The 17,313-nt window shown below is 39.0% G+C and overlaps 1 protein-coding gene across 1 annotated transcript in view; it reads left to right on the top strand.

The window, feature by feature from the left end:
- Nucleotides 1–17,313, top strand: part of DOCK5 (dedicator of cytokinesis 5) — a gene marked incomplete in the record, with an annotated part of 3,482,443 nt that overhangs the window by 2,783,155 nt on the left and 681,975 nt on the right. The window contains 1 exon segment of the mRNA XM_044083155.1: nucleotides 4,818–4,858. Within this exon segment, the coding sequence (XP_043939090.1) occupies nucleotides 4,818–4,858 (41 nt within the window).

Here is a 17,313-nt window from a genome sequence, read left to right as displayed (position 1 = left end):
GTAACCTTTTGTGCATACTTCTGGGGTTTGTGAGAAAAGTTGAAGAAATAAAGGCCATACTGTTTTTCAGCCTCAAAACAAGCTTAACTTTTTGTTCACACCTCTGAGGTCTGATTGTGAGGCAAATTAAGGAAATGATAACCAAACTGCCCTCAGCCCTCACATAAATTATGTCAACCTTCTTTGCATCCCTCCAAGCATGGCCAATTTTAGAATAGGTGCAGTTCAAGGCAGAGGCCACCAGTAAATCCATGTCAAGATCCACTAGACTTCTATGAGGTGGTAGAATCTTGATCTTCTGTGATGCATTTTATGAATATTTTTCAAAAATAACTTGCTACATTTTGTAACTGCTACCCAGAAGAGGTATATATGTCATTGGCAATGTTCTGCATCTACACTGTTAAAATAGTGGTGATATATGTTTGCTTTTTGCACACAGATTCTGGCAGTGATCCTGGTAACCCCAGTCTACCTCAAGATGTGTGCATGCACTCGCAAACATAAACACAGATTCAGATAAATTAGATGAGTGACATTTTACCTACAGCATGTCTTTGGGGTATCTCAGGAAACCAGACCACGTGGGTAAACCTACAAATGGGGAGGACATTCAGGGTCCACTCAGAAAATGCTACAATGAAGAATTCAACCACAGTCAAATGTTATGAAATGGCAAAGTTACTCACTATGCCACAGTGACAATGAAGAATGGCTTTCACACACATTCTGCTCCTGCTAAACTGCCAAATACCCAGCTATCAAGTTCAAGGCTGATACATCTGAAGGAAAGTGAAAGAAATGACCATCTTGTTGCTCCTAGATAAACTGCAACACATACCTGTACACATTCTCATGCACTTACAATTGTAATAGCAATGCTAATGGAAACTGAGAGAAAAATCATGGCCAATGTTTTACTCTTAAAATGCACTATCCTCATGGCATAAACAATAGCAGTATTAGTTTTACACGTATTGCGGCAACAAAAATACGTAGTGACACTATTTCTGCAGTTCTGTTTCAGTGACTGTTTTACAGTAATCATACAGTAGCAAGGGTAAGTCATTGTTATTCACAGACAGCTTCCATACTCATCAGTTACAGCAACTTTATTGATTTCTACATGCCTTAGATTTCTGATTGTGGTAAAACTTAATTATGAGCTCAAAGATTTATGATTTTACACAGACACCCAGTAATCAGTATAAACAGTTCCTTTTTACTTCACATGCACATTAGTCCTGCTTCGCCAGATTTAGTGCCCATTCAAACTGAGCAAATGACAAAAGGGTCATTTACTCTCATCCACAAACAACTGTTATTCCCATTCAGAAGTTGCAGGATGTTCTGTGTACGCCAAGTAAGTTTGATTGTGGGAGAAAATGATGGCCGTGTAATGAATTTTCAACTAAGTTCCACAGAAGGAGTAAACATTAAAGTATTTTAAAATGCTTCATGCAGATTGTATTAATTGCAATAATGAACAAACAGCAGCAGTTCCTCCACAGACATCCCCAGCAACATTGCTACTTTGGGTACATCTCAGATTTCCAACTCTAATTAAAAAAACAAAAAGGTACACACACACACAAATAAATCCTTAGACAGTCACACGAGCACCTACACAATTAGATTGAGAGACGTGCAGATCACACAAAGAAACATAGATCTATTTATTGACGCAGTCCCAGACACTGACACCTACCCATATTCACAGACATACAGACCCTTGTGCAAGAATTGGAGAAATAGGCACAAAAAGGAGGACAGATTTTAAATTTTGCTCCTATATACATTTTCCGAAGGGTACAAAGTCTGAAACTCAAATGTGCAATTGCAACCTTTAACAATTTACCAGAAGCCAGAAGCTTTACTAGGAACCACCTGAAATACAAGACAAAATCTGTGAAGTCCTGTGAAGTCAGGGACAGCTAAGATATACGAGTATCTGGTTGCTTGCTTCCACAGGATGAAACAAAGTTGCCTGCAACAAACCACATCATTCTGTGAAAATTCATCCCTCTCTCATAATTATTTGCAGACCGTCACAGTACCACTGGCTGCTAAATGCCCGATGCTGATACTGCAGCTAGTTACTTTCAGTCATCTAAAGTTTCCTGGTTTTCTGTTTGTTCTCATCCATTATGTTGTAGACAAAAAATCAAAACATAAAGGCTGTGTGATCCATTGTATAGATCAGGGGAAGGACCGAGCAGAAATACCAAAAATTGTGTTTGCTGGTTTGCTTGCAAGCATACGGTGCTCCTCCATCGAATAGCTAGTGTTGGTTTAGCTTTAAAAAAAAGGCTTAAAAAGGCTTTTGAAAAAAAGGTAAAAGAAAAGTCAGGGAAGTACTCCTGACTGAGTGGTGCTACAGGAAGCCCCCTGGGTCACCTGTGCCGAAGACTGTGCTTGCCTATGTTCCATGAGGTAGCCAGGTATCATAGGAGACCATTCTCACACACACACTGATTGGTATTTAGCTGCCAAGCTATTACACTATGAGAAGTGTCTGTCCCACGTTAAGGTAGCCAGTCTAGACATACTGCCTGGCATATAGAAAGTGCTATTTAACAATTCTTATACTGCATTGAGATAGCCAGTCCCATACACACACACACACACACACACACACACACGCACACACACAAATAAATCCTTAGACAGCCACACGAGCACCTACACAATTAGATTGAGAGACGTGCAGATCACACAAAGAAACATAGATCTACTTATTGACGCAGTCCCAGACACTGACACCTACCCATATTCACAGACATACAGACCCCGCACAGAGGATTTAGTGTGAAAAAAGTGACACTATACTGACAATCAGGTTGTGTGAAATAAGAGAAAAAAAATGGTTGCCAAACAGCAAAGGACCACAGCTTTAATCTTCTCTCACTAAAATATGGAACATTACTTCTCATATTTGGGAGCAAATGGGCAGAATGTGAAACACTTGTTAACAGCTTTGACTAGAAAGCTCACTGTATGGGTAATTGTTTTTCACACACTTTGAGTTCATTGCAGAACAGTGGGAAGTATAAGATTTAAAATGAGGAACATTCTTCATAAGTGGGTACAACTGAGATGCATGCAAAAGATGACTGTCACAAGTTGTCAGGCAACATTTCTTTATCTGCCGTGCGACACCACTCTTTGTTTACAGAACAAATTGTGCCAAAAAGTTGCTTTTCATTTCCCAAAACTCTTCACATAAAATAATACTGATTTCAAAATCACATCTAATCAAGATAATATTAAGCAACAGTTATCTTATACTAAACTATTAGGGGTCACAAATCACAGCCGGACATTTGACCAACATATTAGTTATCTGTAATGACTTCTTTAAAAAGCAAACATGCCATGATCAATTTTTAAGCATGTTTTGATAGGAACTAGCAACTCCTTTCTGTTAATATACTGGCTTAGAGCAAAAACACCATCATTTAAAAATGGAATGAGCGTTTCAGGTGCTAAATGTATTGCAAACCACAAAAAACAAATGGGGGGGCATTCTAAAATCAGGGGCTTTTTTATTAATTATTACTCTAGTTCACTTAAAAAAGCTAGTAGAATGGCACTTTTGGGCTGCATCATGCATCTTCAGATCAAGAAGCTCCATGAAACTTGATAATTTACGGTGTTAACAACTAACTGTAATTGTCAGTGTTTTGCCAAAAAAATCTAAAATTTTTGAGGGACATAAGAAAACCTGAGTCAGAGTCAAGGGACATTTGAGAGTTATGGTCACCTTACTTGATTATTTTGTTTCCCTGCACTGTAACTTCTAATTTAAAAAAAAAAAAAAAAAAGTGGAAGGAAATAATATGCTGCAACCAATCGGATCCACTCTTTTAATATTATGCATACCTGAAAAATTGCAGCTTTATGATTACACCCACTCCATTTCATTTTGAAGAAAAAATGGAAAGTGGAGTGTAAGAATCAAATGCTACAACCAATCAGGTCACAGCCCTAGAATGATGTCACTCTGTTCCTCACTGACAGAAAAAAAAGGCAGACGCTGAAATTAGCCTGATTGCTTCTCTGTAACTAATTGCACTGTAAGGCTCCCATTTGTTGCCTCCCCATGGCCGACCACTACTCCTGCTGTCTTTGGACCCCTTCAAGCACCCCCCATGGCTGTGAGTTTCATGGGTGCCTAACAGCGGCTGTGCTGACTGAAAGAATAATTTAGTAAAACTACAAGCTCTTGGATCACCCCTTAATAATGCACTTGTACCTAGTAGCCTAGTTTAAGATTAAGACACACATTGAAATCACAACATAAAGGGGATCCTCTCTATGGCATACAGATTTGCTAGGCTTCTTGTACTTCATCATGCAGAGCTATTTTGTCCCATTTTAATTTATTTCCTCAAACGCATTTTAATGTGGATACATGACAGCAGAAGCAAGTCATATAGCTTAGTAGCAACTACAGAGGTAGCCAAACTGACCCTTCCCTCTAGAAAGGTATGGAATTAAACTTGTGTGTGCCCATTCTTCCATTAAGAAGAACATCCCTGAGGAATGGACTGGCATTCATTCTGCTGGTGCCATTTTGGGAAGTCTGGTCTAAGGATGATTTTTATGCATGATGTTAGCAACATTAGTAGTCATTCTGTATTTAATAGACTGGGCTTGCTGGAGGGAATAGCTTTTTTTTTTTTTTAACTCTGATAAATTTGTTGATTTTTATTCTCCATTTTGGTCTTGTTTTTGTAACTTGTATTACTTTTGAAATATTCATTATTATATTCCATATGCAGTTGAAAGTTGATTTTTATTCTCCTCCTCTGCAGAACTTCTACAAAGAGAAGAAACGAGAAGATATATACATTAGGTAAGGAGGCTGCTGCAGCAGGTAATACAGCAAGTTAATGTACGTAATTCAATCCATTCAGTAAAATATTGCATTTCGATTCTGCATGCTGTATGTTGAGGATTGCTGGTACTCTGTTACATGGCAAGATAACTGCAGAAGATTTGCTTACAATGTCATTTTTCCATTTTCCTCAGGGTTGTTGGAAATGTTAACTAATATGTTTCCCCTTACAGTACATAAATTCTGACAGTCAGCTGTTTCCCTACTGCCAGTGAGAGTGAGAGAGAGAGAGAGAGATGATTTAATCAGGTTGTTTTTATGATGCAGCATACTAGTCTAACTCTGCGTGGGAGACCTTTGTTTTTAGATGTTAAAATATTGTTCCTTAGTGCTATTTTAGTGTAAAGAAACATGATATAGTAGCACTTTGTTTTACTCCTTGGCAATTTTGTTAATGTTTTTCTGGAAATTAAACAGAATAAAATTGTAATAAGGTGTGAACTAAAGGATTTCCTGTGTCTTGCAAAGCTTTGTGGAAATAATTAAGGTTTTGTGGATAGTTTTGTTTTCTTCTTGGAAATATACAAAACTCATGGCACTGGCATGTGCTAAGTTAATGTAGTTCTTGATAGCAGTCAGATTTTACAAATAGTCCCAGAACACAAATAAATGACAGCAAACTGAAGAAGCCCTGATGTTAACTTGTTTCCAGTTAGTGATGGAGATTATCTTGATAATACTCAAGGTTAAAAATTAAAATCTAGGTTTGTGATGAACAAATCTGAGTTTTCAAGTGAATGGGACCAGAATTTGTTGTTGCATGTACAATATGTATGATTTGAGAGGAACAAAATATCAGGACACCGTAGTACAGAAAAAATAGGATTTTTTATGATTATCTAAGAAAGGATGCCTCTCTTATTTAGAATAAGTGTAATGTGTTTTGATAGTCCTGAAGTGGATTTTATTTTTATTGTTGGCAATTCCTTGTTGAGACAGATTTGGAAGTTTGGGTAATTTTTCTGATTGTGATGGTGCAATGCTCCTTCAAGAGATTAACAAAACCAGGAATTTAGAGAAAACTCTAACAAAAAACACTTTGTTAGCTTATCTGTATGCTTTAAGTTTTTGAAATATTATCGCTTAACATTTTTTGTTGGTTGAGTTTGGTAGCCATTTTGACATTGCGTGCACTACGCAGCACTGAAACTGTATGAATATGCACTATACCTGAAGAAAAAAGAAGTACGATACGTTTTCTGGTAATATTAGCAGTACTGCCAACATCTGAATTAGTTAAAGCATGTGGATACTGCAGGTACTTAGTATTCTTTGTATAATTCCAAAATTGGTTTATAGAACAATTTTGCTAAGCTGCCGCAGTTATTAAAATGCAGCTCTTCAGTAGCCATCTATTATACAGAGGTTTATTACAATGCCCATTTCCATGCTGGATTCAAATTTACATTAACAACAGTATGCAGCAGAAACACTCAATTTATTTTGGTGCACAGCTAGCTTTCTTTACTCCTTTGCTTCGTGCTGTACTGATGTCATTTTTCTTCTTTTTCAGTTAAACTCTATTCATGTTGATACACCACCATCTGTTTCTCTGGGGGGGGGGGGGTTGTATCAAATTTGTTTCCTTAATTGTATGTTAAATGCAAATGTTTTTGAGTTATTGATACCGCATAGTTTGCAACAGGCATTCCATTTGTGACTGTTACAGCTATGTCCATATGGATGGCCCTTATCAGTTATGTGCATATAATTGGTAGTACTTCTCTCATACTATATTGTTTGCACTTCAAAAGCTAATTCCAAACTTTTTTTTTCTCAAAAAAAAAGTTGCTCCTTGTTGCACTCCATTGTAAGCATGTCTGATGATTAACCATCTGATTAAGAATGAAAGACGCTTTCATTCTCATATTCTCCTTCAATGCCCATACATAGAGTGTTAGAGAAGTTATAGATATAAAATTAAAAATGGTATATTCCTTTTGATAATGTGGTGGGGAAGCCCTTCCTTGGTTCTTCTTAACTAAGGAGAGAGCTATATAACATCAAAACACAGCCTCTGCCTATGATGGGACTTCTGCTTTGTGCTAGCATGTTAACTTTACAGAACAGTACAAGCGCACCCTGTGTGAACTGGTTTAAACTCAGTATTAGCTTTGTAGTCTTAGACTCACTAAAAATAGAGGCCAGACCACCTTGAACTATGTAATTGTCATCCTATTACAACTTAATTTATGTCTGTTAGGTGTCCTAACCTCCATGAGAACACTTCCGGTTTCTCAAAGATGTGAGCTGGCTTTCAGCACAACATTTTTGCCTTGTAAAAATGCAAAGGCAGCCTCAATGAAATAATCCCTAATGACAAAGATTCTGATTTTCTGCTGCAGTAAGTGGGGCTTTGGCATACATATTTGCTCAGGCTTGGCCTTCCTAGTATAGGGTTACCACCTGTCCCACTTTGCGAGTGACAGTCCCTCTTTGGGCAGTTATGTCCTGACAAAAAATTGTAAAAATGGCAAATGTCCTGAGATTTTAGGACAAAATTATTTCCTATATTTTATGTAATAGTTGCATGAAACAGTTATTCTGTATCTAAAATACCTAAATGTTATAAGAAACAGAATAAGCAACTAAAATGCTACAAGAATAAGCTTTTATTTAGGCAAAAAAGTTAAGTTCTAACCTTTGCACTGGCCGTGGGTATGTGTCAGCCTGTAAAATCTGATGTTTGTACCAAAAATGTCCCACTTTGGCCATTTGAAAAGGTGGAAACCCTATCCTAGTATTAATTTAATTTTATCGCATTTGACTTAATTTGTCTGACCATTTATATTCTAAGAAAAAAAGCTTTCATAATACTCTGCAACACAGCCTGGATCCATCATACCTTTTCTGGATTGTTTTGTCAGATGCATGATTATCCCAGGATACCATGCTTGCTGATCTAGCCTGATAAGAAAAAATAGACATCTCACTGAAACTGATGTAACTTAATTGTGAAATTAAAATAAATTAACCTGAGTTTGGCAAACACAGAGTTCACCAAATTTGGTGGGAAGGAAGTGAGGGGATTCAGACATTGAACGGGAGTGGGTGGAAGCTGTAAACCCTTTTAAAAATTATTTATTGGGTTGTCATCCAGTCTTACAAACTTGACAGGCAGAGAATGCAAGATAATTCATCCAGTGTACTTTTTCCCCAGCATTGTAGGTTACTACAATGTTTTGTTTCAGTAGTTAGTGGTGCTTGTACATTTGACTGCTGTGTTACTCCTGTACCTATTAGTTATTCCCTGCCACCAACCACTTGATCATGCCTGCCAACTCTTTCGCCTTTGCAGCTGGCAGTCAGTAACTCTGACTAGTTCATTTTACAAGATCTTTGCAACAGACTTGTATGGCTGTGAAAAATTCAGTAAGTTGGGGATTTTTTCTGTAGCTGGCTGAAACTTAAGGTGAAGGAGACACAACAGTGCAGAGAATGAGCAAGATGAAACATCCAGGTGTAGGCAGGACTGTGCAGAATGAACTGGTGGAAATTTCCATGTATAGGCAGGCCTGTGCATACTGAGCAGACTTGGAACTTCCATGTAGAGGCAGATCTGTGTAGAGTAAACAGGCTAAAGCTTTGAGGTACAGGCAGGGCAGTGCAGACTGAAGTCTGAAAGCACCATGTGCATGGCAAAATGTATGTGTTCAGACTGAAACTTATTTGTGGAAGCAGGGCTATTTAGAATGTGCTTGACAAAACCTCCAGGTGAAGACAGGTCTGTGCAGTGAGAGCCATTTGAAACTTGAGAAACTTCCAGATACAGACAGGGTTGTGCCAGACTTCAACACCGAGTTTTTACAGTTGTGAGCACTCTTAAATCCCCAGGAGGAGGGGAGGATATAAAGCTTAAGTCCTCTGGAGGAGGTGTGGGAGTTTGAGCTTTACAGTAGTGCATAGGCTTAAGGGAAGGAGGTAGATCATTGCAGGAGTGTGCAAGCTGAAGTTTCCAGGGGGAAGCAGTAGAGCTGTATAAAGTTGCATAACATTTGTCTCACACTGCTGATGAACCAGAGAAAAAAGCAGCTATGCTTCCCATTGTAAGTCACTGCATTATACAGGTTATGGATGATGTGAAATCTGTCCTAGTTTACCAAGTCAATGCCATTTACATACAAACTCATGCAGTTCTAGAGGTGACAGAGAGTTCTCTTAGCTGTTGATCAATTGACAAAATGTCACTTGTTTTAATTATTACATATTTTTGTGGCCAGATAAGTATTATTAAGTGTAAGGCCCCTTTCAATAAAAACCCAAGGCAAAATGATGCAAACATGAACAAACTTAGTTTACTTTCCTTTCTTCAAACTGCTAAATTATTAGCAGAGTTACATAACTATATTAGAAATATTGCACTTGTATAGTTCAGAAGTTTACTGCAGCGTACTTGACTTGAACAGGTGAAATTGGTCATAAAGGCAAATGCATGGCTGAGGTAGCCATTTAATAATATGGCAGAGAATAAATGTTTGTTTCAGGGATCACCACTGCACTCATATTCATTAGTCTGAAAATTTGCCAGAAGGCAGGATATCTTTCCTCTGGGCTAACCTCTAGATCTTTTTTGGATATCCCCATGAGTATAATTCCACCCCAGTTAAATGGACTGACATTTGATATAAATGTGTGAAGCTGGTGTGCTGTATCTTCATCCTTTTTGCTGTTGGACATGGACTTCCCAAACACTTTGATCAGCTCACTTCCAGATAACTGCAGGAGCAGCAAACAGTAAATACCCAGTTGAAACTCTTGTATCTTCCATAGATGAAAACAAGTGTCAGTTCACATATTCATGATGATACCCAGTCAGCTTTTTTTTTTTAAACAAGAAACATCTTTATTAAACCATCACTTATGACATAGGCAGTCATACATTTGTGTAAACAAAAACAAACCACACCAACACAATCCTAGATGAGAGCGTTTTACATCACAAACTATACTGACACACACCCAGTTGCAAACATTATACATCACTTATAATCTGTCCAGTTATTTTCAGTCAAACATTACGTAGCTCATTTAAGTCCTGCCTTCTTTTAAACCACACTCCTCCCTGTATGTATTTTTACCACAATTTACATTTTTTCCTGTGTAGTTTGCTCCTACCCTTTTCTAAAGACCTCATTTCCAGTTGTTTTATCTCTGTTATTGTATCACTACTTCTAGTATAGTTGGTTTGCATTTTGATTTCCTTTTTCTAGTAATTGCTTTTTTGGCAGCTTCCGTAATCAGATACAGCAAGGCCTCACCATGTCTAGGCAATTCCGATCCTGTATCATAGGTCAGAAAAATCATCTCCCTCTTCACATCAGTCTGCCCACCTAGCATCTCCAACAGTGCATCTCACAGGGAATCCTTAAAGTCCGTTAACCCACCACATTCCCTGAAAATATGTTCCCAAATACCTCTTTCTTCCCTGTCATACCCCCAACATTTGCTGTCTATGTGAGGAAAAATTCTTTAGAGTCTACCTGGGGTATAAAAATATCTATGTAAACATTTCCAAGCAAAAATGCTAAATCTTATAGATTTTGTTGCGTGTTTGGGAGACATACATGCATCTTCCCATTGTTTTTGTGAATTACTTATCCAGTCACTCTTCTCAGTCCTTTCTAAGCTCCTCTGATTGATTCTTTTATCATACAATATTTTATATGCTGTACTAATTAATAATTTTTTAATTGCAGCTTCTCTTCTAGATTCTACTAAAAACTCTACCAGTGCTGGTCTTTCATTTAGGACCCCCTTATTAATTCTCTATGCCTATACTCTGATATCATTCCTTGATAGGGAAGGCCGTCTCTAACCTGCAGTCCAAGTAAGTTCCTGGCCACTTCCCATTCTATTACCTTTCCTTCTCTAGTTATTTGCTCCCTGTACCTTGGTTCCTTTGCTAGTTTTATCCAATAAATTCCAGCACCCTCTTGCCTATTATCTATATGCCTAATTGCAGTCATCCCTATTGTGTGAATCTCCTTTCTCCATTAGAAACCTGTTGCCTTTTTCATTCATTCCTAAATTAATGGGATCTCGGATCCTACCTTGGATCTGACTCTGATGCATTTACCGGATTCACGGAGCCAACTCACGAGCTCTCCATTTACCCATAATATCCTGTCATCCTAGCATACCCCAGATGTTTGCTGCCATATCATTCAGACATGGATCTTCTGCTTTCGAGCTTCATGGTACAAACTATGTTTTATTCATCACATATAATGAGTTTTTCTCTAGTTTCTTCTGCTGATATTTGTTTACCCTTCCTCCCTTAACCTTCTCTTATGCTTTTCGGGTTTTTGTCCATTAGCATGCCCTTTTCTTTTATATCTTCCTTCCTGTTAAAGGGTCATCTTTTTAAATACCATTGTTGGTACCCTTTCCTCTTCTCCTCCTTCCTTTCTTACCCCATACAAGGTATTTTTCAGAAGTTGGAGCTTCATTTGGTAGTAAGCTATAAAAAAGAACAAGTGAATGTGTTTTTACTGCACTGAGAAGGCTTTGTATTTTCACAGCCGAAACCGGTCTGTTTGTCTCTTTTTCATGCCTTTGAGCTAATAAATATAATAGTTTATGCTACAGTCTGCTGGCTCACAATTTTTTACTGCTGTAAGGTCTTTTTGGAGCCATGCAGTTGCCGTACCTGCAGGGGCTGCCTTACCTATGGATAATTTTTAAAATCCGTCAACTCATTATACTCCCAAAACAAATGTTCCCAGTTACTTCTTTCTTCCCCATCACAGCTCCAACATTTGCTATCTACCTAAAGAAAAATTCTTAGAAGTCTGCTTGGAGTATAAAATACCTATGCAAACATCCAAAAGCTTCTGGGCTTTGTTGCATACACGTCCTGCCATTGTTCTCTTTTTTTAAACTGCCTTTCCAGTCTCTCTTCCCAGGCTTTTCTAACCTCCTCTGACTGATTCTTGCAGTTATGCAAAATTTGATATGCCTTGCTAATTGTCCTTTTTATTTACTTATTTATTTAACAGTGGCTTCTGTTCTAGATTCAGTTAAAAACTCTACCAGAACAGGTCTTTCACTGAAGATTCGCCTTTCCCTTTCTCTTTGCATATACTCTAATATCAGTCATGGTTAGGGAGGCCAGTCTCTAGCCTACAGTGCAAATGTTGTCTTGGACTCATCCCACTGTATTACCTTTTCCTCTCTAGTTATTTGCTCTGAATACCTTGTTTCCTTTGCTAGTAAATCCCAGCCCCCCTATTTTGCATTTTATTTACCCTGCTTGCAGCCATCCCTGTTGGCTAAACCTTCTTTCTCCATTCTTGTGGTGTATTCTTAGTTCTTATAATACATCCTGCTACTTTATGAATATAATACTCTGTATAGTTGTTATCCTCCTTAAGGATCCACACCCAAAATAACACTCTGTTTATTTCTTGAACCCCCCCCCCAACATCATCATTCCTTTCCATTTTGAATTATGACCTTCTGCTTGTGTTATGTATACGAGCCTTAACATAGTAGCTCTAAAATATCCCTTCAAATCAGGTAATCCTAAACCACTGTGTTTTACTGGAAGGATCAGCTTATCCCACTTTACTCTTGCCCTCTTTTCCTCCCAGATATATTCTTTCAATTCTTTTTATTATTGTCCACAATTTCTCCTCTGGTTGATAAAGAGTATGTCTCACCTGTATATTAAACTAAAGAAACTAAAAACATGTTCTCTTCTTGTGTCTTACTAACTATCCATAGCCATAAACAGGAGATTAAAGTTTCTCAGTTTTTGTATCATCTTTTGTTTAGCCTTTTCCCACATATCTTTAGCTACCGTGACATATGCCTTGTTAAGCCATACTCTTAAATACTTCATCTTATCGTGTTCTGATTTAAATATGGGTATTGCTGAACCAGTTCATACTTGGATACATAATTTACAGCTTTAGCCTTTGTTTTCCCTTCATGAATTTTACATCCCCAAAAGACTTGAAACTGTCTCAAACTGTTCCCCAACACTGAGATGTCCTTTTCTGGATTTATTACGTACAAAGTGTATTTAGTTTCTTGAGACAGTTCCAGACATTATCTTAAAAGAAAAATAAGGGCAAGACAAAATCTGGAGCTCTTTACTGTGTTCCCACTCAACATAACACAGCAGTATGCATATTTGTGGGGACATGATAAAATAAGGTAATTAGGAGTATGTGTCAAGAAGAATTATGATACAGCAGCAAATGACATGAGGGGGGAAAAATAAAGCCGAAAAAAATTATGATAATTAGGGGTTGCCAATTACTTGGCATGGTCATTAATATTGTCTAAGTGTCGAAAATCTTCCTGGTACTATGCGTTATTTATACACACATATATGTATGTAAATACCAAGTCCAAGATTGCACATGAGTGAGGAAAGGGTGAATTCAACTCCCCATTGTTCCATTACCTCCCACAAAGTAATGCCAGCAGAAGCGATCAAATGATGATTGTGACAGACGTGATCATATAAAATTCATTCAATATTGCTAATGTTTGACTATATAGAATCTTTCCGTATGTGTAATACTAGACAGATATGTACTAGCCAAGTCTACTTTTCACATTGGAGGGTAAGATGTAGACCTTGATGACTAAGGAGTTAGTAGAATTTATATGGAATGAAAATATGGTAAGAGTCAATTTAAAGATATTGCTACCCCAAGAACAAGGAGACCTGGTCTTAATCGACCTGAGGGGTTATTTTGAGTCAACACAACTAAATTATACCTTGTGCAAATGAGAGAATACAATACCCTCCCAAAATGGAAGGGAAAATACCACAAAAAATAAATGATAGTTTTTTGAGGTGCAACTAGGTATGAAATATTGTGATTATTTTGCAGAATGGCGTGTATTTGGACAGCACTAAGCAGTTGGAGAAAAGTAACCTACTGGGAATAATAGAAACAATAGGTAATTTGCAAGGCAAGAAAATGTGGGATAAAACTAGATAAGTCTTGATTTTGGGGAGAATTGCAAAAAAAACAGAAAATGTAGTAGAACCGATTCTTGCCGGGCAACTACTTAATCTCTCAGATAAGTGTGTTTATCATATGTTGGGTTGGTAGCTGACTATAAATAAAGTGGGGTAGAGAATGTGGAGATGATGCCTGCATTGGTAAAGTTTATAACAGAACCTTTGTAGCAAGTATAAGACAAATAATAAGTAGGGGATGTAAGAGTTAACAAGACATCTAAAGTGGCCAAGCAGAAAATATGAAAAGAAACTGGAAGAAAAAGACCGGTAGCAATGGAACCATGTGTAGAAATTTATGGATCTTTCAAATGTGCCAGTAAGTTGAGGTAATTCAGAATGGATGGAAATGTCTCCAGCAGTAGTCTTACATACCTATTTAGTTAAACAAAGAATCTGATGATGTCAGTCTTCACATAATCCTTGACTGTGGGCTTGGTTCTGAGCCTTGGAACCGACTCGGCCATTATTCCAGCTCATGCCTTCCTAAAACTCTCGAGCTAAGCTCTACCCATAATGCTCCTCACAAAATCACCTCTGATCTCATTTGCTGCTTCATAGTGCCAGAAACGTTCTCTCCTCTGAGCTCTTGAGCGACAGCAATAATTTAAAACTGTAAGTTTGACCTTTTTTCTTCCTAAATCTACTTTCCCTTTCCATTTCTACTACCCGCTCCTCTTTTAAATAGTTTATCTTGTGTATGTGTAATCTATTTCTTAATCTACCATTTTGATAATCTCTCGCATACCATTGTTGCTACCTTTCCCCTTTACCCTACCAGTATTTATTAATTACCATTGTTGGTACTTACTTCATGCCTTTAGTTTATTTACAAAAAAAAAAACAAAACTTAAAACCCTTTCTGTAATTTTTTCTTGTTTCTCAGTGAGTGTGTGTGTGGCCTTTTTTTCATGGCAAACAAGCATGTTACAAAGACTGCTAGCTTCAGAAGGTGCCAGAAATGTGACATGAAGCTTCCTAATTTAGATGGACACACTGTTTGTCTATTGTTTAGGAGTAGTACATTTACAAGAGGACTGTGCAATTTGCCACAGTTTAAGCCAATGGGTTTTAATTGCCTGCAGAAATAAGCTTATTCTGAAAGGTCTTCTTAAGTCAGACTTTGAAGAGGCCTTATCTGGTCCCCCAAAACAGAAGCAAGTTCACCCTCATCTTCTTCCTCAAGTAAGACAAAGAAAAGAAGTCAGTCGGTTCCGACACATTCTTTAGAACTGCCAAGTAAAATGGCCAGGTCTCCTATGGTTCTTGGAGTTCCCTTGGAACCGGTGGGTCAAGTGATTCAGTGTTTGGTGTACCTGTTTCTGAAAAGACTTTATCAGCACTGATGCCATTGGTGCCGATTTCTGCACTGACTACTTTAGATACCAATGTCAGTTACAGACTCGTCGTCTTTGATGCCAAACAAAACCACAGAACCGAAGGAGTTTTCATTTAAAACTTTACCATGCACCAGATATTCAACTACAGTGGATCCTCTTGTGAACCATCCTTCCAGTCCTTTTTTGGAGAAACGTCCACCCAGATCTCCTTCAGTCTCTTTGGTCCGATCCACCAAGAGTATAACCGAATACGATTTCATGAGACTGGTGGATCTGCTCCTTGCCATGAGGAGATTGCCTCCTTCCATGGTTCCTAGCAATATTAGCTTTGGAACCTTGCATTCTTCCACTCCAGCCTTTATTATTCCTTCGACTCCAGCGGAACCTTCGGAGCCCCTGGTACCGACCTCCCAGTTTCAACTGTTTTGGTGTCAGTCGGACATCCTTCTTTGGCATCGGTGATAGCTACACTGAGTTCTTCGGGTTTTTCTGATCCGGAGACCTCCCAGGGTCGGGGCTTCATTCCCAGTTCCGAGGGGCAGAGTTTGACTTCAATCCTTTCAGAGCCTTCCATACCCCTCTGCACTTTGGCATATGTAAGCTCGACTCTGGTTTTGGAGGCAGCCTCATCAGTGCAGGGGTGGGAGCACTGTTCTGAGGGAGTGTATTTCGGTTCTGGGCTTCCATTCCTGTACGGGGGCCCTGCCTTCCAGGCCATGGAGAGGGCCTTTATCCATTGTGTGCAAACAGTCTATGCCCCCCCCCCCACACCTTGTTGGACCAAACGTCTTGTCTTTCCCCTCAACCAGAGCTTCCACCAGTCTGTTCCCTGGAACAGAGAGGGCACATAAGAGACTGGATCAAACCACAGTAGATATGACTGCTTTGGAAACCTCTCTGGAAAACCCACCTCAAAGAGGTACCTTCGAAGAGAAGGTGCAAGAGGAAGCACTTGGACTCCCCAGAAGAGTCCTACACAGAATATACTGATTTTGATGAGGGGGAAGATTCCCCTAGGTCACCTCCTGAAAATTTTTCCTTTGGGGACACCCTAGAAATCCCTAAACAGAGGGGTGGCTGGACTTCCTCCATCCTTCCTTGGAAGAATCTGTATACCTAGAGGCTTTTCATGTCCAGTCCTCTACCTCTTGGATCTCTCTGCCCACTGACTATCTGATTAAGTTGATTGCTCAGCAGGCTTGGAAGTTACCTGACTCTATTGAACCAATTCCAGGGAGACCAGATCGTATCCTTTCAGCCTCTCAGGATCAGCAACACTAGGCCAAGGGAATTACTGTGGATGCCATGATGGTAGCGGCAACCACCACAAAGGAACTTGCTGATGAAAATCCCACTATCCATCCTCCTAACAAAGAGTCTAGGACAGTGGATAGGTTTGGGAAGCACATATATGCTTCATCAACCTTCGCTCTCGGGTCCTTGAATAACATGGCACATTTTACCAGACTTCAAAGAGATCTGATTGTGGAGCTGTCAGACACTCTTACAGGAACAATAGCTGAAGGAGTTTGAGACAAAGCTGCATCTCAGCTTGACACCTTAGAATCCAATTCCAACTCATCCATGAGACTAATTGCACATGCAGCTGAAGGGACGACAGTGGCAGCGGGTTCAGGTTTAGCCATCAAGAGACATGCCTGGATGCACTTATGTGATTTCATGGAGCCATTTAAGTCTTCTTTCGTCAATGCTCCATTTCACGGAACATCCCTTTTTGGTCCCAAAGTTAAGGACAATCTGGCCAGATGTGAGAAAGATGGAAAGACCCTTTCTGCCATGGGTATATGCTTTTCCACTCCTCAATGGCTTTTTTCCAGGAACCACAGAAGTGAGAGGTTATGGTTAAAGAAGTCCCAATGGCCTTTCCAGGACTCGCTTGGCAATGACTTTCCCTGGGGCAGAGGGGGGAGTAATAATGGAAGATGCTGCACAAGAGGCAGAAGTGGCCTGCAGAATCAGGATTCTAAGGATTGTTTCCCTGGTGATTCTTATCAACGCTTCTGAAAGGAAGCCCGATTGCCTTCCTCTGGAGGCAGTCAGGGGGCGATTATCCCTGCACCAATTTGCCTGTC

This window comes from Protopterus annectens, chromosome 9.part0 (genome assembly GCF_019279795.1).
Source record: "Protopterus annectens isolate FY-2018-M chromosome 9.part0, PAN1.0, whole genome shotgun sequence".
NCBI classification, from domain to species: Eukaryota; Metazoa; Chordata; order Ceratodontiformes; family Protopteridae; genus Protopterus; species Protopterus annectens.
The sequence above is the reverse complement of the archived record's forward strand: the minus strand, read 5'-3'. Positions and strand labels throughout refer to the sequence as shown.